The sequence below is a fragment of the Sarcophilus harrisii genome, chromosome 2, assembly GCF_902635505.1.
Source record: "Sarcophilus harrisii chromosome 2, mSarHar1.11, whole genome shotgun sequence".
Taxonomy (NCBI): Eukaryota; Metazoa; Chordata; class Mammalia; order Dasyuromorphia; family Dasyuridae; genus Sarcophilus; species Sarcophilus harrisii.
In genome coordinates this window covers 345090440-345114983 of record NC_045427.1, presented here as the reverse complement: position 1 = coordinate 345114983, position 24544 = coordinate 345090440, and the positions used below count along the sequence as shown (strand labels likewise).

At 39.7% G+C, this 24544-nt stretch overlaps 1 protein-coding gene and 1 long non-coding RNA gene across 3 annotated transcripts; one reads left to right on the top strand and one right to left on the bottom strand.

Annotated features, from left to right (window-relative positions):
* Positions 1–6147: 6147 nt before the first annotated feature.
* Positions 6148–7690, bottom strand: NEUROG1 (neurogenin 1). The gene has a single exon (XM_023503525.2). The coding sequence runs from the start codon at positions 7630–7632 to the stop codon at positions 6895–6897; it is 738 nt and encodes a 245-aa protein (XP_023359293.2). The 5' UTR covers positions 7633–7690; the 3' UTR covers positions 6148–6894.
* Positions 7691–10661: 2971 nt separating this feature from the next.
* Positions 10662–22820, top strand: LOC116421136. Of its 2 annotated transcripts, none has more exons than XR_004231441.1 (3): positions 10662–10764; positions 22487–22540; positions 22644–22820. It is a non-coding gene; the product is annotated as an uncharacterized LOC116421136 (long non-coding RNA). The 2 variants fall into 2 exon arrangements; XR_004231440.1 differs by lacking the exon at positions 10662–10764 and adding an exon at positions 17722–17941.
* Positions 22821–24544: the final 1724 nt, after the last annotated feature.

The window sequence follows — 24544 nt, the reverse complement described above, 5'->3', positions numbered from 1 at the left end:
AAAATAAATTCTTTAGGATCACATAAATTGTAAATGAACTGGAATTCAATCCCAAATCTTCTGACTTCAAATTTATTACTCAAATTTAATAATATGAATAATTGATTTAGAGATGGCAGGAACCTGAAAAGTTATCAAGTTCAACTCTTATTTTCTTCCTTTTCTTTTTTAAATTATAGCTTTTTATTGACAAAACATATTCATGGGTAATTTTTCAACATTGACCCTTGCAAAAACTTCTGTTCCAAATTTTCCCCTCCTTCCCTCCACCTCCTTCCCTAGATGGCAGATAGTCCCATACATGTTAAATATGTTAAAGCATATGTTAAATACAATATACATATACATATTTACAGTTATCTTGCTGCACAAGAAAAATCAGATTTAGAAAGAAGGTAAATATAACCTGAGAAAAAAAAGAAAAGTGCAAGCAAACAGTAACAGAAAGAGTGAAAATTGTGGTCCACACTCATTTCCCAGTGTTCTTTCTCTGGGTGTAGCTGGTTCATTACTGATCAATTGGAACTGATTTGGACCCTCTCATTGTTGAAGAGAGCTACATCCATCAGAATTGATCATCATATAGTATTGTTATTGAAGTGCATAATGATCTCCTGGTTCTACTCATTTCACTTAGCATCAGTTCATATAAGTCTCTCCAAGCCTGTCTGTATTCATCCTGCTGATAATTTCTTATAGAACAATAATATTCCATAACATTCATATACCACAATTTACTCTGTCATTCTCCAATTGATGGGCATACATCCAGTTTCTAGCCACTATGAAAAGGACTGTCACAAACATTTTGGCACATACAGGTCCCTTTCCCTTCTTTAATATCATTTTGGTATATAAGCCCAGTAGAAACACTGCTGGATCAAAGGGTATGCACAGTTTGATAACTTTTTGAGTACAGTTCCAAATTGCTCTCCAGAATGGTTGGATCTGTTCACAACTCCACCAACAATGCATCAGTGTCTTAGTTTTCCCACATCCTCTCCAACATTTGTCTTTATCTTTTCCTGTCATCTTAGCCAAACTGACAGGTTGTAGTGGTATCTCAGAGTTGTCTTGATTTACATTTCTCTGATCAATAGTGATTTGGAGCACCTTTTCATATGACTAGAAATAGTTTCAATTTCTTCATCTGAACATTGTGGATTCATATCCTTTGACCATTTATCAATTGGAGAATGGCTTGATTTCTTATAAATTAGAGTCAATTATCAGAACCTTTAACTATAAAAATGTTTTCCCAATTCCCTTCTAATCTTGTCTTCATTAGTTTTGTTTGTACAACAGCTTTTTAACTTGATATATCAAAATTTTCTATTTTGTGACCAATAATGATCTCAAGTTCTTCTTTGGCCACAAATTCCTTCCTCTTCCACAGGTCTGAGAGGTAAACTACCCTATGTTCTTCTAATTTATTTATAATCTCATTATTTATGCCTAGATCATGAACACATTTTGCTCTTATCTCGATGTATGGTGTTAAGTGTGGTTCAATGCCTAGTTTCTGCCATACTAATTTCCAATTTTCCCAGCAGTTTTTGTCAAATAGTGAATTCTTATCCCCAAAGTTGGTGTCTTTGGGTTTATCAAACACTAGATTGCTATAGTTATTGACTATTTTGTTCTGTGAACCTAATCTACTCCACTGACCAACTAGTCTATTTCTTAGCTAATTCTAAATGGTTTTGGTGACTACTGCTTTATAATATATCAACTCTTATTTTCAAAATGAGGAGATTGGGGTCAAAAGAAGTTAAGTCACACAAGTCAAATGTCAAAGGAAGAATTCAAACTCATATCTTCTGACTCCAGATTGATCTGTGCCTTCTGTGCCTTCATACTCTATGAATAATCCAAGGCTATTTCTGTAATATGCAGTTTTATTTCCTCAATTTATGCTCTCTTCACAATATTGATGAACTTCTTTTTTGAGAGTAGAGAGAGCCTTCACTTACTGAAAGAAATCTTTTTTCTTTCTTTGTCTGTTTTCCTGTGCAATTATGTCACCTGGGCCTATTTATTTAATTTATTTTTCACAAACCTAAATAAATATTTCTATTTTTAAAAGGGGAAGTTGGAAAAAGAAGGGATTAAACAGTCTTGGCAATTGTATTTCATTTTGCTTTTAATCCAAAAGTCCCATAAAATATAAGAAAGATAAATGTATTCCGCTCTTAAATTAAAAAAAAAATAACTGTTTAAGAACAAGAAGAGTTTTTTCATGAAAAACAAACAGGGGCAGCTACGTTGTGCAGTGGATAGAGCACCAGCCTTGAAGTCAGGAGGATCTGAGTTCAAAACTGGTCTCAGATACTTAACACTTTCTAGCTATGTGACCCTGGACAAGTCACTTAACCACAATTGCTTCAGCAAAAACAAACAAACAAACAAATAAACAAAAAACAAATATAAACAAACAAACTACAAAACCTCAGGGAATTTAGGTGACTAAAACCTTAATGAGTCAACAGAATGACACGGAGACAGCATTAATAGCAATCTCATATTCATAGTAAGGGTGATTATAGACTCTGTATTGGTTGGATTAGTTTTTGGGGCCACATTCAAGAGAACTATTGATAAATTGAATAAGACTGCAACAGGGTAGCCAGAATATTCAAAACTATGGTATATTAAGATCAATTGAAAGACTTGGAGATGGTCTTCTTGGGGAAGAAAAAAATTAGTAGGATTCTGAAAGCTATCTTCAGATATTAGAAGGACTTTGAATAGGAAAAAAAAAACCATTTCTCTTAGTTAATTATGGAGATTCAGATTTTTGGCTCAATTAAGAAAAAAAGAGAAAATTATCTAATAACCAGAGCAGCTGTACAATGAAACAGAACACCATGTGAGATAGTGAACTCCCTGTCTCTAGAAGGATTCAAGCAGAGGATGGATATTCTCATTAAGGGATGAGGAAAATCAGATTCCTACATTGGAAAGGAAATTGGATTAAAGGAATTCCTCACTTCTTTGTATAAACTCTGAGATCTCAGATTAAATGGGATTTCCCCTCTTTTTTGTAAGGAACAAATTATAGAAAAGAAAGCTGTTGGCTTGGATTCAATTCAGAAAACAATTTGCTGGGGCTAAATTACCATTTGGAGGCTCGGTTACCTATGTCTACATCTATAATTTAACATGAAGATAACATCCATTTAATCACATAATGACAGCTATTAATCAGTAAATATATATTGGGCTTCTACAATGTATATGTAACTGTAGTAGAGGTCATATTTTTAGTGGGGAAGCAACACCCACAGGTGAAAACTGGAAAAAACCAATTCATTGAGCAGATCAAATATGAGTCCCAAAGGTTTGGGCAAATGATACTGAAAGGTAAGATATTTTAATGAAAGGAGCATTGTCAAGGGTTCAAATCCTGTCTCCTGACTTCACTATCCTTGTGACCAAATTGTCTTAGTTCTTTCATCTGTAAAATGACATCATAACATTTCCAGTACTTACAGGATTGTCTGCTAAAGAAATGTGAGCAAGACTTAATTTGAAGTACCTGAGCCCAAGGAAAGTCGTGATCTATCCTTCTAAGAATGCAGACTGGGCTTTTTATAGAATAGGACCTTAATAAATATAGACTGAATTAGTTCAGTGACAGATAATCTTCGAAAACAGAGCATTTTAGAACCAGAAGAAACCTTCAAGATCATCTTGTTCAAGCTCTTCATTTTATAAGTAGGAAACCTGAGGCCAAGAGAAGAAAAGGACAAGATCACAGAGTTGTACTTACTGTTATAGTTCTGGGATTCTGGTCAGGTTGAGTCTTAAATTAAAAAAAAAAAATCCATTTCTCATTCTTTAAACACTGGTAGCTCCTGCAGGCTATGTTAGTGACCATTGACCAGAAAATTGTAGATAAACAGTTGTTTATCTTGTCTATTTTGGTCAATGTATAGAGATGTTTGAATAAGAATTTTAACTACCTTTTCTCTACTTTTAAAAACTACTCTCCCTTCCCCTTTGAGTCGACATGTGCTGGGCTTTCCTAGAAGAATAGCATTAAGCAGAGAGTGCAGAGAAGCAGTAGTCCTGGTGAGCCGTTAGTGATCGATGTCATTAAGGACTTTTCTTGCCTGTTATTGTTATGGAGTTGGGAATATGGTTTGCTTTTCTTGGTCTGGGAGGCAATAATGATGATTCTCCTTATCTTAAACCCCTTTCCTGCTGCCCACAGCTACATACAGCTGTCTGAGACAAAGGCTTGAGACTCTGTGTCACTGGACTGGTTGCAGGATGCTAGCTAGAGCTTTGGGATTTGTTTCCTGGTGGGTCTTCTGAGGGCTTAAAAAAAATAAAGGAAAAATACAAAACCTAGTGTTCTTACCCTCTATTCCAGACACGTGCACCTACAGCAGGACTGAACAGACACCCTTGGTGAAGGCACAAATAGAGGATTTACTCTTTCTTCCAAAAACAGAAGGAGCCTTCCAGCCAAAGACTGAAATGAGTAACTTCCAAGAGCCTTTGTGCATAAAGAAAACAGAAAATCCCATCTTTCCAGGAACATGCTTGTATTTTTTACAAAAAAAATAAAGCCAAATGCAACTAGTGGAAAATGGATGTAATTCAATGGTGATAGAGGCAGTGGTGAGGAAATTGAAGGGGAAGAGGAAGCAAAGAAAGCCATGAGTGATTCTTTTTCCTCAGAGATTTTTGGAGAATTAATTCCTTTCTGAATTCTGAGGTTGTGTCTGAACTCTTCCCTTTCATTGTTGTACTCTCTTTGTCTGTCTGAATGCAACCACTCCACCAAATTGCTTACTACCTTGCCCCAAAGATACATTTGTAAAATCTAGAAGCCGAGGCTTCAGTTAGTTGAATTAGCTCAAGGGATATTGAGTTTGCTACTTGAGGCTACAATCAGTAATATGTTTTTAAGGAGAGAGGAGTTCAGCAGCATATATCAAAAAAAAAAAAAAAAGGAGGAAGTGGTCAAGGCTGTTTCTGGACAACTCTCAACATACATTTTTTCCCATGGTATTGGATTTGTCACTTTCCCTAGTCTATTTTCTTCCACCATTCTCTTCTAGTGTTATCAAAGAGGAGTGGCCTGAGAAGTTTTGTTCTAGACCATTTTGAAAAGCACCCCATGCATGTCAGAGCTTCCAGAACTGTCACTTGTAACTACTCTAGTTTTGAAATTAAAAACAGAGGATCCTGTTGACTAATACCCCTTGTTAGCTAATTGTCTAACAACAAATAAACAGGAGACAGTCAAAAATGTCCCACTGTTTGGATGACTGATTTCACTGTCTGAAATGAAGACTCCTCAGCCTTTGTAGTCCCCATGAGAATGTGGTTCTCTTTGGAGTTGACTGAACAAACATCGAGATCCAAACCTGGAGCATTGCTCTGGAGTTTCAGTCCAGCCTTTTCCTAGGGCAGACAGGTTGATGGGCCAGCCTTCATTCTGTGTCTGAGCAAATGTAATCATTCATCCACTTACAAGCAGCCCTACACCTACCTAGTGTGATCAGTCATTCATATTCCAATAGACTGATGTTTGAGGGTAACCTGGATATTCAGCCAGGAAACTTCAATAGAGAACAATTCTAATGCATTGTTTACAAATCAATTTCCCCTTTCAAATAGTCGGTTGGGAGAATGGGGTAGCCAGAGCAAGCCTGCCCGTGCTTCACACCTGTCACTCTTCACTTCCTAGCCAATGGCCACACTCTATTGATTCTTTAATCCCCTCTCTTTGAAAACCTGAGCCAGCTGATGCTCGGTAATTCAAAAGAAATTTCTTTCCTATAGAGCCCACCTCTACAGGTAGTGGAGCACCCAGGGCTAATTTTCCAGAGAAAATCTTAATTGGTTTATTGTGAATGAACTGGTAAAGCTTGTAATGGTTTTCTTTAGGGTGGAAGGAAACCATGGCCCCCAAACGCTAAGGTTGATAAAACGACCTTTAAGGCCCTTTCAAACTGTCTTATTTTAGAGAGATCAGAGAAAACTCTCAATTGTCTGATGACACCAGACGATACCCTTGCTACCCCCTCAACCATGAGTGGCAACTTCCCCAACGGATTGATATACTTCCTCAGCCTTGGGAGAGCTGAGAGGACTGATCAGCAAAGTACTAAAGAAACTTAAACGTTAAAAAACAAACAAAAAAACCCTTTTTATTTACACGGAATATCTGAAATACAGAAAGTGTAAACTTTCAGATAATATACATAATAATAGAATAAACTCTTTATGTACAAAAATACATTTTCATATGAATGAAACATCTTGAATAAATTAAACTCCTATGCAGCGCCGCGGTTGAATAGCCCGTGTCTGCTGCGCTGAGCCCTTCTCTATAGCACTAGGACGGTGCTGGAGGTCACGATCCATAATGCATGAAGCCCACTCCTTGTCTCTCCTTTTTAAGCCTTTTCATTGTATTGTCTGCCCGTTCAAACCAAATTTTCATGCTCGTTTTTCTTCATTAGAGTTCTACAAATTGTAAAATTGACTTTTCACCTCGTCTTCAGCAGCTGACCTGCCCCTTTGCTAACTCCCCTTGCAGTGGGGGCTCAGCTCAGCGGCGCCACAAAGAAGGGAGTCTTGGGGAAGTTCACAAAGTGCAAAAAGGGAAGGACGCCAAGTGAAGGATTCTGCTAGGGGCTGGAGGGACCAAGGGGACTCAGAGCCCCAAGGGCGAACCCGCACTCCTCAAGCTCCTCTGAGGATAGCTGAGCAGGGGAAGCCCCAGACTTTTAACTGCACCCCTACCCACCCCTACACCTACTTCTCCACCCTTCCTCTCCTTTAGAGTTCAGGGGGCCTCCCCGAGGTCATTTGTGAGATGCCCGCCTGGGTCAGACGGAGCGAAGTCTGTGTATGCGCGCACCAAGGGTTTGGCTAACGATAGGGCGCAAAACAGGGGACGCCGTGGACTAAGTCTTTGGGCAGGCCAGGGAAGAAGAGGGGGTCGGGGTTTGCGCAGCCAAAGTCCTCGGAGGCTGCGGGGCTGCTTGGGTTAGAGAGGGGGGACGAAGAGCAGCAGGAGGAGGGTGGGGAGAAGGAGGGCGGGGAGAAGGAGGAGGAGGAGGAGGAGGCTGCAGGTGGGGAAGCGCTGGAGATCCACGATTCCCCATCGCTGCCCGAGTTGGGAGAGTCGGCGGGGTGGAGGTAGGTCGGTAGGAGCAGCTGCTTGGGGGGCCCTTGCAGATACTGGTCGGCAAGGCGCAGGGTCTCAGCGAGGGCCCAGATGTAGTTGTAAGCAAAGCGCAGGGTCTCGATCTTGGTGAGTTTGGTTTCATCCGGGAAGGTGGGCAACACGCTTCGCAGTTCGTCCAGGGCCGCATTCAGGTTGTGCATCCGATTGCGCTCGCGGTCGTTGGCCTTCACTCTGCGGGTCTTGCGGATGGTGTGCAGCAGCGCCTCGCTCCTCACCCGGCCGCGGCCTCGCCGTCTCTTGCGCTCCTTCTCCTCCTCTTCCTCGCCCTCCCTCAGCTCTTCTCTCCGGCGCTGTGCGGGGGGCTGGGCGGAGGAGGGGGCCTGCGGGAGCCCACTGCTGTCCTCCTCGTCTGTGAGAAAGTATGACAGGTCGCTGCTGGTCTCGAAGTCGGAGAGGTTGCTGTCCGCGAGGGCGGCCATTCCTGAGGGAAACGGAGAGACGCAAAAGGTGTTAATGAACTTAGGGTAAGGAAGGGAGCGCGGGGTCCTCCCTTAGTTGTGAGGGCATGGCGTTCTTTTCAAGACCCACTTACTTGTCCAGTTCCAAGTCCCGGCCCGACCCCTCCCCCTAAGCGGAGTTTCTTAGACGGGAGGAAATGGAAAGTTCCCGGAAACTTCCGGGCTAGGCCGCCTGAGAGGGGCCACGCGACAGCCTTGTCTCTGCTGCTATCTCGCCCGTGATCAGCTCGTGTGAGCACAGAGTGTGGCACACGACTGGCCTCAGGACACCTTATATACCCTGAAAAACAATAGGTGCTCCCATCCCCTCCGGCTCTCCCTCCCTGCGCCCCCCCCCCCCATCGGTCTCTCCGCTCCCACTCCCCCCACCCCCGCCTGAGAGAATGAATGGAGAAAGGCAGCAGGTCGGCCCCGTGCTGCACCCTGGATAATTTACATAATTTATGCAGGCGGGGGTGAATCTCCCTCCCCCTTCCCCCTCGGTCCCCGGAGTGTGCCTATAATTACTGCGGGCCAATCGCAAGGCAGAGCGGCCGCGGGCCACGTGAGTTATCTCCGGGTTAAACCCCGATTGAGCTTCATTAGTATTTTTGGAGGGGAAGGGTTGTGAGGGATTGGGCAGAATCCGAGGGAGGTTAGGCCTGGGGGCGAGGGGAAGCACACTCCTGCGCTCGCAAAGTCCCAGGAGCCCTAGGAGTCTGGGGCGCGAGGGTGGGGGGCGGGGGGCGCACGGCGTTCACTGACTGGAGCTAGCAAGGCCCTCGCCAGTCCTCGGGGGCCCGTCTCGGAGGCTGGGATGCAGGGCACAAAGGCACAGTAACTCCGAGTGCGAATTAGAGCGCGGAGTCCAGAAGTGAAGTAGAAAGGGCTCTTCTTGCCTCGCTCCTCTGCTTCCTCACACACTGCACACACCACCACCGCCACAAACAAACCAACAAAAGAACACCTTCCCCTTGGCCCGGGGAAGAAGAGAAGGGAGGAAGTGGGCTAAAGGAGAAGCGTTCGGTCAGGTGTGTGAATCCTGTCTGGCCCACGGCAGGGAGGACCGCTGAGCACTTGTTCCCAGGGCCGAGCGTTCCGTGAGATAGCGGTGAAAGGAATGACGGGATAGGGGCGCTGCATAGTAATTTAAAAGAACCATTTTACAGCGCTCGGGACCGTGTTTCTATAATTTACTTATTTATTTTAGGGCATAGGAAGAAAATTTCGTGTGCATGTTTCTTTCCCTCTTGGTCTTCACTGCCGATCCCCAAGTGGTGATTTTGATAACTTTATTACTGTGGGCTTTTAAAGTATCCACAAACACACTAGGGACCACTTGTCTAAACCTCTTCTCCCTCTCTAGGGAGTCAGATTTCTTTCATGTTTTAGGATGTCATTGTCCATTTTCTCCAATTTGGGGGAGGAGAACTGGACGGAAAACGGGATGGAGAATAGCACAGAGACCTTTATGCTCTTCCATGCAAAGCAGAATTAAGCTTGGTGATTTGTGTAAACCTAGATGGATATTTCCCAGTTGTCTAAGTGGTTTTAGCCACTTTGCATTATCTGCAACAAATGTCTAATTCCCTTACTGACTTCCCTTTCAAAGGAGTCACCGTCCTTCTCGTCTTCTCTAACCCGTCAGCTGTTGCGCAGTCAGGGAATTGGAAACGAATTTTAGTATCACCGGAAGTCAAACAATTAGCAAGGGAAATCTGCCACTCTCCTCTCTGTCCCATTAAATCCACAGCCCAATATAAATGATTTTTGTATTATCGACTGCGTGATCAATTGAAAGGGGTATTCTTTTTACTTGTGCTGATAACTGACGGTTAACTACGTCCCAAAACGATATTTTTAGAAACATTGGAAAATAGGACCTTCCTTACCCTTTTGAAGGGGGCTTTTCTATTCCCTGAAAGATTTCGTGCTTTTGAAAATAACAAAGATTTGGAATCCAGTTTGAAACAGTCACTGGCTAAAGGTGTGTTTTGCTTGATCTCTTTTTGTTGTTGCTGGATAGATAGGGAAAAGGGTTAGTGGAAGTTAGTGGTTAGCGGAAGTAAGCGGGAAATCTTGGCACTTTTGGCTAATTTTGTCCGTTGTTTTGTTTGTCTTTGCCCCTGCTTCCTTTTGCCCAAATGGCTGAGGCGGCAAGGATTTCAGATACATTCTCGATTTTTAAGAATATTTTGTAATTTTGTTAGGCACATCTCCCCTCCTCCCCCTGTTCCCCCCATGGGTCTTAAGTTTGTTAAAGCTGTAAATCAACCCAAGTCTTTCAAAGAGCATCTTTAAATAATTGTCACTGAAAGGAAATTGTTTCTTATTTTCCAAATGACTGCATGTATTTTGTGCATATTGTATTTTGAAACCCACACTTTTTATATGAACTTTCTATATGTGAATGATCTTGAGCTCTAGTGTTCAATCAAGTATACACACACATGCATATGTACAAATTATATGTGTATATATAATACACACATACATATATACACTCAAAGTTCTCCTGTTCTTTCACTCTTATACATCCCATTACCCCCATTTCCTCCCATATATCAATCAATCAATCAAAAACCAATTATTAGGTACCCAATTTTTGCCAGACACTGTGCTAAGCCAGAGTAATTAAAAAAGAAAAGCAAAAATAACTTCTGCTATCTTCAAAGAGCTTAGATTCTAATAAGAGAGAAAACATGAATCAGAATATAGGAGATCAATGCAAAATAGATGGAAAGTTACTTTAGAGTGGACAACATTAGCAGGGGTAATTAGAGGACAAGCAGGAAAACCCTCTTGAACGAGGTGATGTTTGAGTTGAGTCTTAAAGGAAGTCAGGAATTCTCAAAGTCAAAAGTGGGAGGGAAGAACAATCCAGGCATGGGGAATAGGCAAAGCAAAGGCATAGAAATGGGAGTGTTGTGTGCTAGGAATAGCAAGTTGGTCAATGTGGATGGATTGTTTACTTCTTTTTTCTTATTCTTCTTTCTTTGGAAATGCAGTTCTAGAGTTGGAAGGAACCCCAGAGGCCGTTAGTATGACTCATTTCATTTTATAGAAGAGGATTCAGAGGTTCAAGGAAGTTAGATGACTTTTCCAAGGTAACAGGTAATAAACATCTCACCTGGTAGTAAGTGTTGAATTCAGATCCTCTCATTCTACATCAAGACTCTAATAATTTTCTCTTTTCCAACATAAATACAAGGAATTTATCTCACTACATCTTTGTTACAGAAATTGGTCTTCTTGTATTCTGTTTATGCTTTAGTTTGCATGTAATCTATACAGCATCAGTTTTCTGGTGATGGATAGCATTTTTGTTAACAAGTCCTTCAGTGTTGTTTTAGATCATTGTATTGCTGAGAAAAACAAAGTCATTCATAGATGATCATCTTATATTATTGGAATTACTTTGTGCACAGTACATTCCACTTTGCATCTTTCCAGATTTTCTTGATGAGTATCCTGCTCATCATTTTTTATGGCACAATAGTTTTCCATCACAATCACATATCACAGTTTATTCAACCATTCCCCAGTTGATGGGCATCTCAACATTGGGACTTGTAGAAAGCCAGAGAAGCCAGTAGGCAGAGATGAGGATGGAAAGTACCCTAGGTATGGACTACAGCATGGACTACATATAGTCATAGTCAAGAGATGAAGTGTCTTATTTAAGGAATAGTGAGAACAATATTATTGTATCCAAGATTACATGGGGGAGATTAAGGTGTAAGAAAATTGAAAGAATAGGAATGGGGCCAGATTATGAAGGATTTTTAAAAGCCAGATGATTTTATATTTGATCCAGGAAATGATAGAGAGCCATTGGAGTTTATTGAATGGAAAGGGAACAGAGGGTGATATGATCAACGCATATCAATTTGACATCTGAATGGAGATGTCAGAGGAGAAAAGAAATTGTTTTTGAGATCTATAACAAAGATAAAATTGACAGGTCTTGGCAACAGACAAGATATAGGGTAAGAGAGAGGTTGAGTAGTAGAGGATTAGAGCTAAATTAACCAGCCTGAGTAGAATGAGAGGGTGATAGTACCTTCAATAGTGATATCCAGTAAGCATTTTGAGATGCCAGCCTGAGAGGCAGCAGTGAGGCAATGTATGAATAAATAGATGTGGGAATCATTGATATAGAGATGATAAGGAATAAGAGAAAACATCCTAACAAGTAAAGCTAACCCAAAGTAGAATGGATCCATAGATTTAGAACTAGGAGGAACTTAAAAGTTGACTTAAAGTCAGTTCAACACCCTACTTCACATCAGGAAAATGAGGCTCACAGAGTTTAAGTAACTCACTTTAGGTCCCATAATCAGAAGTATCTGAGGTGGGAATCATACCCAAGTTTTCCATATTCCTAGGCTAGTCTTCGATTCATTATGCCATGTTTCCTCCTTTCGTGTAGTGAATAGAGAGAAGTACAAATCAGGACTCTGATTAACTGAAAGCGACCTAATTATCAGTCTGGGAGTAGAAGTGAGGAGATCTGTGGCTTATGCTTGACTCCACCATTAATTTAATTAGCATCCTTGAACAAGTCATTGATCATTTATAAGTCTCACTGTAGAATGAGGAGGTAGTACAAAATGATTATTAAGGTCTTTTCCAACCCTAAGATTCTATGATTTCTAGGGAGATAGCTCTACAAAGAGGAATACTTCACAATATCTGTGATTTCAACAGTGGGCTCATTTCCTCTAATGGTATAATCTCATCTTAATAAATGCTTTTCCTGAGAATGGGTGGCTGACAAATGACATCATCTAGTGGCCAGCTTTCTGGGGATGAGTCTTTCTGTTCTTATGTAGATCATTAGGCGCATGGTCTGTGACCAGAACCATCCATATTTGAAGTTTTTCAGCTTAGTAGGACACATATTATCTGGCACTTCTCTTGAATAACCTTTGAAATTGTAGGGGTATCTCCATGCCAGAGTGAGGTTTCAGGGGAGGAATTTCCTTGAGAAACATCAAGTGAATATGAGCAAATACAAAATAAGGTGGTACTATTCTGTTTCAAGGTAGGCCAGACTAGACATACTGCAGGAGGCTATTAATATGTGTATATAGTTCTGTAGCTCCTGGAAGAAAAAGTCAGTTTATTAATAGGTTTCAGGACCTCTTTTCAGAGAATCTGGATGATAAGTGCTAACATTGCTCAGGCAAGGAATAAGCATTTATATAGCATACACACACACACACACACACACACACACACACACATATACATACATATTGCCAGAAGCTTCACAAACTTTCTTGGTAGAAACTATTATTATCTTCTTTTGTAAATTGTTGAGGAAACTGAGGCAAACAAAAATTAAGTGACTTGTCCAGGTAAGTCTCTGAGGCCAGAGATGAAGTCAGGTCTTTTCTGATTCCAGAAGCTCTAGCCATAGTATCACCCGATGCTTCACACAGAGAAAGCTAGTATATTAATATACTGGGGAAAAAATGATAAAGCCTTATTGAAATTCCTAGAATTTTTAAGTTACCTGCTTTGTCATCTATTACCATGTTTTATCCTTAATTGACCCTGTAAGGTTGATTGGGAGGACAGGTAGCATTAACTCCTTTTTACAAATGGGAAAGTTGAGGGCCAAAGGAAATCACACCTTTTTTAGTGGTGTAGCTGGAACAAGAATAGCAGTTAATAATTATAATGATAGCTAATATGATTAAAAATGATCATCTCAGTTAATCCTCACAAGAACCTTAGGAGATAGGTGCTATCATTTCCCCCATTTTATATATGAGGAAACTGAGACAAAAAAGAATGAAATATCTTACAGCTAGTTAGTTTCTGAGGCCAAATCTGACCTCAGTCAGCCAATTTTTCTTGACTACAACTCTATTATTCTCTCTACTCTACCACCTAGCTGCCCCAAAAGATAGTTTTTTTTTTTTAATCAAAACATATTGTTTTTTCTTTATAGTTGGCATCCTATCCTGGTGCTTTGAGAGGGATCTCAGAGCAGTATACAAACTGCAAATTGTATATTTTCCCAAATAGAAGCTAATTTTTTTTATTTTTTGCTATTCCCTACTCTTCATGATCCCATTTGGGTCATTTGGGATTTTCTTGTTAAAAGTACTGGAGTGATTTGCCATTTCCTTTTCCAGTTTATTTTACAGACAAGGAAACTGAGTCAAACAGGTTAAGTGTCTCACCTGGAGTTACGCAGGCAGCAAATGTCTGAGGTTGGATTTATATTCACGTCTTCCTAATTCCAGTCCTAGCTCTCTCTATACTCTACCACCTTGCTGCTTATATACATATACATACTTACATACATCTATATATACATATTCTTAGTTCAGGAGTAACTTTTCTGCATGTGATTAATAGTCTATGTTGAACATCATCAGTGTGTACTTTATGCTAAGTGCACAAATATTATTATTTGGCTGGAGGAGGGTAGAAAATGCTAGAAAGTGTGTTTCCAATGTTGAGTGATGATGGAAATCACAGTCACAATAACTAGATAATAACTATTACACAATGACAGTATTTTCATTCTTCCTAGATTTTACATGTTCAATTTGGTCAGTTTCTCTCTGTCTCTAGAGAAGCATAAGATGCAAAAAGCATTCTAAAGCTTTGCAAAGTTGAAGATATCTCTGATTTCATATGTGGAAGCAAAAAATAATAATATTCAGAGAAGAAAGGCAAACAAATACAGAAAGAGTCTGGCTCATAGGAACTAAAAATGAGGACAATATATTATTTACATAATTATGCTTATACATATTTCATTTCATTGAATATTCATATAAATATTTCAGTTTTAGAAATGAGAAACAGAGAGTGGAGCTAGGAATATGGAAAGTAAAAGCAACTCTATTTTCTTTACTGATAATCCATGACAGTTGTGGCAGGGGGAAAAAAAAGGACAAAAAAATGAGTCAGGAGAATGAAGACAGAGGGTGTCTTTCAGTAACATAGCAAGGAAAATGGCAAATTATCCATGCTTTACACAAATCTGTGTAGGCTCTCAGCCTTTCACCCTGAATCATACAGTGTTGGCCATGTACATATTCCACCTAGCATATTTCTACTTGAATAGAGTACTCCATTGAGGAGCGCTACATTTTCTTTGGTATGCATTTATCATGTTTATTAGGTAAACCAGATGCATTTAGATCTAACTCTTAACAAGCACAATTTAAATTCTGATCCATAAGAATTAACTTCCCCAAAAGGTAGGGAGATTTATTTTTAAATGAGTTTCATAAACTTGTATTTTTATTAAGTACCTAGACCTATGCTTGGGTATGGGATACAATATGTATATTTTGGGGGTGACAGATGTGCTGCTTCCATACATGATCTTAGTTGACAGAAAGTTCGTAAGTGTGTTTGTGGCTTGGGCAAATGTAGGGGCCACACAATGTCTTTTTTGTGCCTGAAGGAGAGAAAATAGAAGAGGCAAATGGGACTGGATGCAAGAGCAGTGTGGCTAGAGCAAGCTGAGCAGCCCTGAGCTTTAAAACCTTAAAGAGAGGCATAAGGTGCTTTCCCTGAGGAGATATGAAGACCCTCCTGATTACACCGTGGAATCAGTTTACATTTCATCTGCTAGAGGCTAGGAATTGATCCAGAAATCTTTACAATGGCTATTGAGTTTTGGCTTAATGGAAAAGTTCTTGAAGTTAAATTTTGTCTCAGGATCTAACACAAAAGGGGTCCCTCCTCTATATAGTAATACTGCTTCCTTGAATTAGAAAGTGGAATTCTTTTAGCCAGGTGGCTTTATCTTCATCCATTTCTCACTTGCATATTCTCGAAAATATTTTTGGCAAAGAATTTTTTATTTTGAATTGTTAGGAAATTTTCATTTGTGTTTTGTGGATCATTGGTTTTCACAAGCAGGACCATATTTCCTTAAGGCTGTGGCTGTGTAAAAAAATTTTTTTTGTTGGTAGCGAAATGGATCTCAGTGAATACCACAGCATTCAACCACTCACTGTTTGATGCAAAGGATTAAGAAATCATCATACTCAACCACAATGGAGAAATAGTTGCACTGTTTTCTTCCTGCTTTTCTGTACCTTAACATTTTGTTATATAGCAAATATAGCTATATAGTTTATATAAACTAATGCTCAGCTTGAATACAAATACATTTTGTTTGTCGTAATTAAAATGTTTTAATGAGACAACCATAAAATCAACCATTAATTATTTTATTTCAAACACTTCTGCTTTCTTTTGAACCAGGTCTATTTAGAAATAGTTTAGAGAGAAGCCTGCAGTTTTATTCTTTCCTCTGTATTATACACAGGAGTGGAGAAGTCATTTATAAATAATTACACAATGTTTGGGGTCTTTGGGCTTGTATAATATATCAAAGCGATTAGTACATGTATTGTTCCATTGTAAACGCTTTTTTTCTCCTTTTCGTCTCACTTGCCTTGTCTTCTTTCCAAACCTTTTTCTGGAAACCTTTTGTCTTCTTCATTCTTTCTGCTTGTTACAGTCCAGGAACATTCTTCTTATTCAAACACTCTCAGCAGGAGCAGAAAAGAAAGCTACTTCTGTCACATCCTAAGTTTTACCATCACTTTCTGGCATTTTCTTTTCTTCTAGTTTTCCCAGACTGCTAATAGGCAATGAAGAATTATAACGCACATGAATTATTGTACTATCCCTTAGTGTTATCCTCTTGTATTGTGGGGGTGTGAGGGAGAGTAAAAAGTTCCCTTTTCTGTGGGCTTAAGGGAGGGATGAGAGTGAGCCAGAAACAATATATTTATAACTTCACATGTCTTTTGAACGTTAATGGTCCTCACACCCACACTCCATTTTTTCTGCCTCTAAGAATTCATGTTTTACATTTTTGCTCTGGTTCCTAAGAGTTTTCTTTTATGGAGGGTATAGAACCTCTATAGCTTGAAGGATATCTCCCTCTTCACAGAATTGATCTGAATGTCACTCATTTCTCACCTATTATTATTTTAGAGTTTGAAAAGCTTTATTTATGCTCGCAAAAACCTGTGCACATAAGGGAAAAATGTCAAAAGAGTGCCAGTGTTTGCTGCTTCTTTGGGACTTAAACTGTGCTCTGTCATAGGATAGTTTAACCTTATTACCTCTATTAACTGATAGAAATAATATTTTTACAAAATGGTCCCAGGTCACTAACAGGAAAGATAGAATCCCATAGAAAAACAAGTTGGTTTGTCAGGAAAACTCAAGTCAAGTGATCCGACAAGTATTCTACAATTCAGAAAAGGCTTCTCCAAGGAGATCTATCTCTGTGATAGGATTAGGCTTGCACGAGATAGGATTGCATTTCTGTCATAAACCACGTGAGAAAATGAAATTATTTCAAAAGTACCAACAAAACTAATCCTTGTTATTCAGCAGGAGTAACCACTGTGCCCATGTGGCCAGAAATACACTTCTCTGCAGGATTTTAGCACTGGCCTCTTAGAGATAGGACTTGTCAAGTCCCTGGAAATCCCTGGAGTAAAGTTAAGGAGGCAAAATGAGATTTCTTTATGATGCTCATTCTTTTGGCCAGTAACTGACCTCTTTTTATAGGCACCGAAATGAAAAAGATAAAGTAAGTTTTGGTAACACCAAACAAACAAAAGAGAAAAACTTTGAAGATTACCATATTCACACATCTTTATTAGTGGGAATTTTCCTTACTAGGCTTTTTTATACCAATCACCAGTTGCCTATACATACAGTACAGGTTTAATAAGGCATTTAATAATGTCTCTTAAATGGAATTGAATTGCCCTGATCTGCTAAATTATGATGAAACTTGAGTAAATCTAGGCTTATTTTGGAACTTGAATGCTTTGGACTCTGCTGAAGACAATTTGATGAAAAAGCTTTTAGTGACATTGAAAAGGTTAAAAAAAAAAAGAAAGAAAAAGAAAAATCAGCTAGCCTTAAGTATGAGAAAAAAGCCTTGAGAGAATATTTCAAGGGAAGATTAACTAATTTTCCTAATGAGGCCCCTTTCTAAATCTAGAGACTTTATTTTGCTACTTTTCTCTCTCTCCCTTTCCCTTCTCTCTCCTTAGTCACCCCCTCTGCCTTCCATTTCTATCCCTCCTCCTCCTCCCTCTCTCCACCCCTGTGCCATGTGTAACATTTAGCAATCTGTCAAGACTCCAAGTGCGTTTACATATGAAGGGCCTACTCTCGCCCAACATTGGAAACCCGGTGAATGGACATTGCTGCCATCACTTCTCCGCAGAAGGGTCCTAGCCGAACTAGGATGGATTTGCCCCCATTTGCATAGCAGGTGCTGCTTCTTGTCCATTCTTACTTAAAGAAGTTTTAATATGGGATAAATTACCAGGAATTAGGAACAGGCATGGGGGAGAATAAAAGAACTGTGTAGTCAGTCTTATTACAGCCTGGCTTGGGAGGAGTGGGGAAGGGAGGGAAGATATTAAAGAAAATCAAATTTAAAAGTCTCTTAGTGCCTTATGGGCTTATAGTGGGGCGGGTAGAATCCTAAAAGGAGGGGGAGAGGATGGGGGAAGAAGAAACTTTAATCAATTTGCTTTAAAATTCAGTTTTGTAACTAGTAAACCAATAAACCCAAGACAGTAATACGATTACTGGCCCGAGATCTTTGAGTAAGAAAGTCTGGTAGGAGTTTAAATTGTTAATCCGCATAATCCATCCACTGCGTTGTACAACTATTGAAGCCACAAGAGATTTTATTTTCTTCTTCTGGTCTTAAAGAAAAATCAAGCAAGGCAAAAATAGGACCATTACTTGTGAATGATAATGAATTCTTTACTTCAGTGCGCCAATTGTGTCTCAGGGCCTCTGCTCCCGGCTCGCTCCTTCTCTCTGCACCCAGCGCTCCCCCTTCATCTTAGTCAGATAGGGGGTGGGGATGGGGGAAGGCAGAAAGCTCATGCTTACAACAGCTATGGAAACCAGTTTCTTTGTAGCTACTCAGGCATTAGGTCTTTGGGATCTGAGGTTTGATTCCTTCTGTTTGGAAACCTCTGAAAAGCTCAGAGCAGACTGGATTTTGAAAGAGATAGAGATTGGGTTCAGTTCTCCCCTGCGTAGCTCTCTTGCTTCACGGTCCCTCTTTCCACTGCAAACCCCCTCACATACCTCTTCATTTCATTCCCTTTGAATTGGGGCCCTCTCAAAAGAGAACCTACAAATTCATATAACTTTGCATTCATTCCATACGGAGGGCAAATGGAATGTTCAACCTTCCCTCCTTCCCTGAAACTCAAACCCATATGAAGAAGAAAATCAATTGTAAACTTAGATAGGACCCTTCTAAAATGTGAGGGATACTGGAATCTGGGATATCAAAGGTACTTGGAAAGGGAAAAAAAAACTTTTGGAAAATGGGGAGGGGGAGAGGGGCCTGAAGCACCTTCAAATGTTTAAAGCTGTGTCCACAGCAAATTCAATCACTATTATTTTCTCCTGAAAAATGAGCACTATCCCAGCAACATGGATAAAATACCAGTAGCCCACATTTGCTTTAAGGTTTACAAAACACTTTATATTTTACATTAATTATCTCCCAAGTAGGTGCTATTATTCCACCCATTTTCCAGGTGGAGAAACTGATGATCTTAAAAGAGCTAGTAATTTTCCAGAAGGGACACAGATTTTAAGTATCAGAAGTAGGATGGCTTCCTGACTGCAGGACCTACACACTGTCCCACTACTGTGTGTGTGTGTGTGTGTGTGTGTGTGTGTGTGTGTGTGTGTGGTGGAGGGGTGGGATTTTCAGCTTTCACAAGTAGTTTGTCTACCGAATGGCCATCTGCTATTAAGCGGAAATAATTGAAGTAGTGCTCATTCACACACTTATTCAAAGTTGATAGGAAACTTGTTATTGTCATTTCTTCTTGGAATCTCAAGTTGTGCTGTTTATGTTGAAACTGAGCACATCAGAGACTATGAAAATCTATTTTTTATGCACAATTCTATTGAGCTTATTGCTAGTATCTGCATTTGCTGAGAGCTATGGGAGCATCCTTGCCCCTCCCTCACTTCATTCACTCGAGTCCCCAAGAAGACACCTTCTTTTTCTTTTTTCTTTTTTTTTTTAAAATGAACCCACTCCCAAGATGTTTCAATCTTTCCCCGAAACTAGAATTTTATAAGTAGCAGTTTGAGATGCTTTAAATCAACCATATGGTTTAGAGAGCAGTAACTTGCAGTACACCAACAATAGGGAAATTAAGAGGCAGAGGTCAGTGGCCAAGCTAGGGATGGCTGCAAACCTCTCTTTCAGTCTAATAAAGCTGTTGTCTGGGGGTAATGATGCAAATGCTTCACCCCTTTCTCGCTGGCCGCCAGGAGAGTCTAGAACGTGATTTGTCATACAATCTGAATCTTTGGGAGGACTTTAGACAGAACCACCCCCAAAGATGGAGATGAGCCATATGTGCACTTTGCATCTGAAGTAGGGGGTAAAAGGGAGGGGAGAGCAGCAGACAAGGATCAAGAATGCATTCCCTGTCAGTGTTTCCAGAATGAAAGATTTCTGGCAAATGGCCTGACAAGAAGACATTTTCTGATTAGCTATTTCGATCTAAAGCTTTTGCACTTCTTAACCCCAATTACGACAAGCTCTGGCTGCAGCCTCACAAACTCTGGCAGTATTTGATTGAAAATTAACAATGTGTGCAAAAAAAGGTGGAAATCTGATTGAGTTTTTTTCCCCCCAAACATCCCTGTTCCTGTAACTCAGTGGCAACTCAAATGAAGATTCCAGATAAAATATTCTTATTAATAGAAGAAGTTATTTTACTTCATTCAATTCTTCAGTTAACGTTAACTGGGGCTGAACTAGCCAATATAAAACTGCTGAAACAGAAGAAATAGAAGATAAGCAGGCTATCTCTCTGCATATTGTGTGTGAAATATTTCTATCTGGGAGGTAGGAGAGCAAGGAAAGCTATTGAAAAAAGCCAAAACATGGAAGAAAATCACCTCCTAATGCATGATAAGGAGAGAAGGATGAGTTTATTGTTCTAAGAAAAAAAAAAGTGTGAAGTCAGCATGCAAATCAAATTTACTAAAAGGTAAGTTTCCAGTTATGTAAACTGGATGTCCAAAGTACATCATAGAAGAGATTGCCAGTCTAATAGGGCTAGCTCCCCCCAGAGTCATGTAGAGGAAATACTTCATCATGTATTTTTTAAAGATAAACTAAAACATTGTAGGTGAAGTGGCTTAACTGGCCCTTTTAGTTAGGCATGTCATAGATTAGCCAGTTATACAACCTGGTCTTAATAGTAAGAATTTCTCTGGAGGAGAGACGGGGATTAGAAGGGAGAAGGGGAAATGAAGACTTTAATATAACAAAGAAGAAAGATTATAGATTATAAACTTAAAGCTGAAAAGAATCTTATCTAGTACAACCTCTTTCTTTTGGATCTGGGAAAACTGAGGCCCAGAGAAGTGATATGATTTCTCTGTTATATAAGTGTCAGCTTCATGCTGGAATTGCCTGCCATCACCTGAGTGGTAGCACTGGGACTAAAGGCAGCATGATATATTTGTGTGTGTGTGTATACATATACATGTATATATACACATGTGTGTATGTATACAATGTGTTATATAATAGTTTAATATTTTGACAGGTATATTATTTCATCCATGTCCTTCCATCAATATATAATGCAAACCTTTGAAGTTTTTGTAGATAATTTCATGAGTTGCTGGGGCCAAAAATAATCTATCACCTTGTAATTAATCTGATAATAAACCCATTTGCACTTAGGTAGGCTGGGCCCTGGAGGACAGGGTTTAGTTAGTTATTGGGTCTATATTCAGATCATTTCTAAAATGGCAAGGCTTGCCTTCTACTGGCACATAAATCAGTAACTCAAGGTCATCAACACTTCATGATGAAGCATTAGGAAGAATTATTCCTAAAGGATATAATGTTATATAGAAAAGATAGAGACAGGTGATGCCATAGTGCATAGAGGGCTAGACTTGACTTGGAGTCAGGAAGTTCAAATCTGATCTCAGACATTTAATAGCTGAGTGACCCTGAACAAGTCACTTAACCTCATATGCCTCAGTTTTCTCATCTCATGGTAGGAAAGGGTAAACCACTCCAGCATCTTTGCCAGGAAAACCTCAATGGGTCATGAAGAGTTGGACATAACCAAAAACAACAGAACAAGAACAAGAGCTGGGATTAAAACTCAGGTCTTCTGGTTCTAGAGTCAACCCTCTTTCTACTACATCTGTATGAATGAAACTATTGAACAACTATGTATATATATATATATATATATATATATATTATATATATATATATGTCTCTGTGTGTGTGTGCGTTCATGTGTGTGTATGTATAAACACACATAAATACACCCCCATATAAACATATGGGCACATACACATATATAAGGTGAATTATAAACTTAGAACCATTCATAGCTGTGCATATACATAATGATATATGTATTTATTGTGTAAACACATTGCCTGACTATCAATGCATTTAGGATTTAGAGATGCCCAGGGATCAGCTAGGTGCAACTGAGGTTATATGATTGCTCTGGATTAGTCTGAATCATATGAACCCATGGAGTTGGGGATTCATGCCTATTACTGTACAGGGCCTGATATGGGGGTGGGCAGTCTGTCCTTTGGATATATCTCCTTTTGCCACTTGGGGTATATGTATGTCTGTGTAATTTTAGGATGTAAAAAGCATATTGTGGTGGGAAACTGAGAAGTCATAATCTACCTAAGAGGCTAGGGGCAATCTGGGGGAGGAAGATATTAATTGTTGTCTGTCCATCCTTAAGCTTTCTTGTATTTTCTACAGATCAGAGATATTGGAAAGTTTTTTAATTTCCTCCTGTCACTTGCACATTAAGAGGTAAACACAATCTGCCTATGTCCTACCTCCCCCTCTCTATATCTTGGCCGCAGGATATTAATTTCTGTTCTCTCAAAACATTCTCCCTCTTTCATGCTCACAGCCATGTTCACATTAGCAAACAGCATCAGCCAATAGCTGAGGAGCTGAAAGGGAAAGGTGGAGGTGAACTCCTAGGTGACAATTCCCTGTGGACAATGAGGACCCTGAGAGCTGTGACCACAATCCTTTTCACTACTACACCTGTTACCACTGATTGTTTACCATGATGGAAACTGGATGAAAGGTAAGGCCTGGAATAACCAGAGTGTATGGTGGAATGGAATTTTCTGATTATATGAAGGATGGGCAGAAAATTCTGTCTAGTTTCAAAACTTGTTAAATCAAATGTTTCTAAAATATCATTAGTATCATAAACTTGGAGCAAGAGATCAATTTAGTCAAATTCTTTGATTTTTATTGATCAGAACACTGAGGCCCTTAAAAAGAAAAAAGGGGGCAGCTGGATGGCGTAGTGGATAGAGCACCGATCTGAGTCAGGAGGGCCTGAGTTCAAATCCATCCTTAGATACTTAACACTTCCTCGTTTTGTGAATTTGGGTAAGTCACTTAACCCCAATTGCCTTTTTTAAAAAAAAATAAAAGAAATTACTCACAGCTACTAAATGACATACTCCAGATGTGAACTTGGGTCTCCTGAAACCAATTTCAGTGATTTTTCCATGGTACTGTGTTGTGAGAACCAGCTTGTCCAAAACTCTCATTTGACAGGTGGAGAAATTAAGGCCCAGCCAAAAAAAGAGACTTGCCTATTGTTGTGTAGCTGGTAACAGTCATGATTTGTGGTGCAGTGAATAAAGAGCTGGCCCTGAAGTCAGGAAGACCTGAGTTCAAATGTGTCTTTAAACACTTAATAGCTGTGTGACCTTGGTCACTTAACTTAGTTAAGTCTGCCTCAGTTTTCTCATCTGTAAAATCAGCCAGAGAAGGAAATGGGAAATTGCTTCAGTATCTTTGTCAAGAAAATCCCAAATGGGGTCACAAAGAATTAGGACATGACTGAAAAATGACTGACCAGCAATAACAAATTAATGCTATATCCCACAATATTAAATAACAAAAATAAAAACAAGAGTGTGTAGTGCCCTCCTGTACTCAGATATTTTATTGTCCTCAATCCATCCTTTCCTTCCGGTCTGGGAATTCTAGGTTTTTATGGAAATGCCTCTTAAGTGAAAGAGTGAACTAGTGGCTGAGAGTAAAGTGACAGGTACTATTAAGGGGTCTGTGGTGTGATTGTGAGCACGTCTTTCCTACTCTTATGGGTCTCATTATCTTGTAGACATGATAGAGTGGAAGGATCACTGAATCTGGAGTCAAAGATAAGCCATAACTGCTGGAATATAGAAGGCACCAATGGCGTAATACCTAGTTAGCCAAACTTTTTGTTGAATCATTTCAGTCATATCCAACTTTGCATGACCTCAGAATCGGGGACAATATAGAAAGCTTCCTTCCAGATGGTGACTTGCCTCCCTCATGGCTTAACTCTTTTGGTTCAGTAGCACTTGGTGGCCTCTTACAGAAGCAGAGCTGTCCTGGGAGCTTTCCAACAAGCTTAAGCTCTGAGGTTCCAAAGTCTTCTTTTGTCTTCTCCCTCTGCTCACTTTCTCTAAATCTTATAGTTATTTTTGAAAGTTGATTTTACTTTTCTCACTCCTTGCCCTGGGCACTAGAATGACTAGTTACCTCCTTAAGTCAGAGCACCTAGCTTCAAATCTCAGTTCTGCTGTTTACAACAACCTCAGTGACCCTGGCATTCTATCATTGCATTTTTTTTTTTTTACTTGCTATGAGCTATCGAGCATTTATGCCTTTATCGGGATTACTAGTTGATTGTTAAGGGAATTCACACTGGAGAGGGCTCCTGAGCTGAAACTCAGCCTCTGAGTTTAAGGACTCATCAGGGAGTACCCTTGAAGAGTTGATACATTATGATCCCAT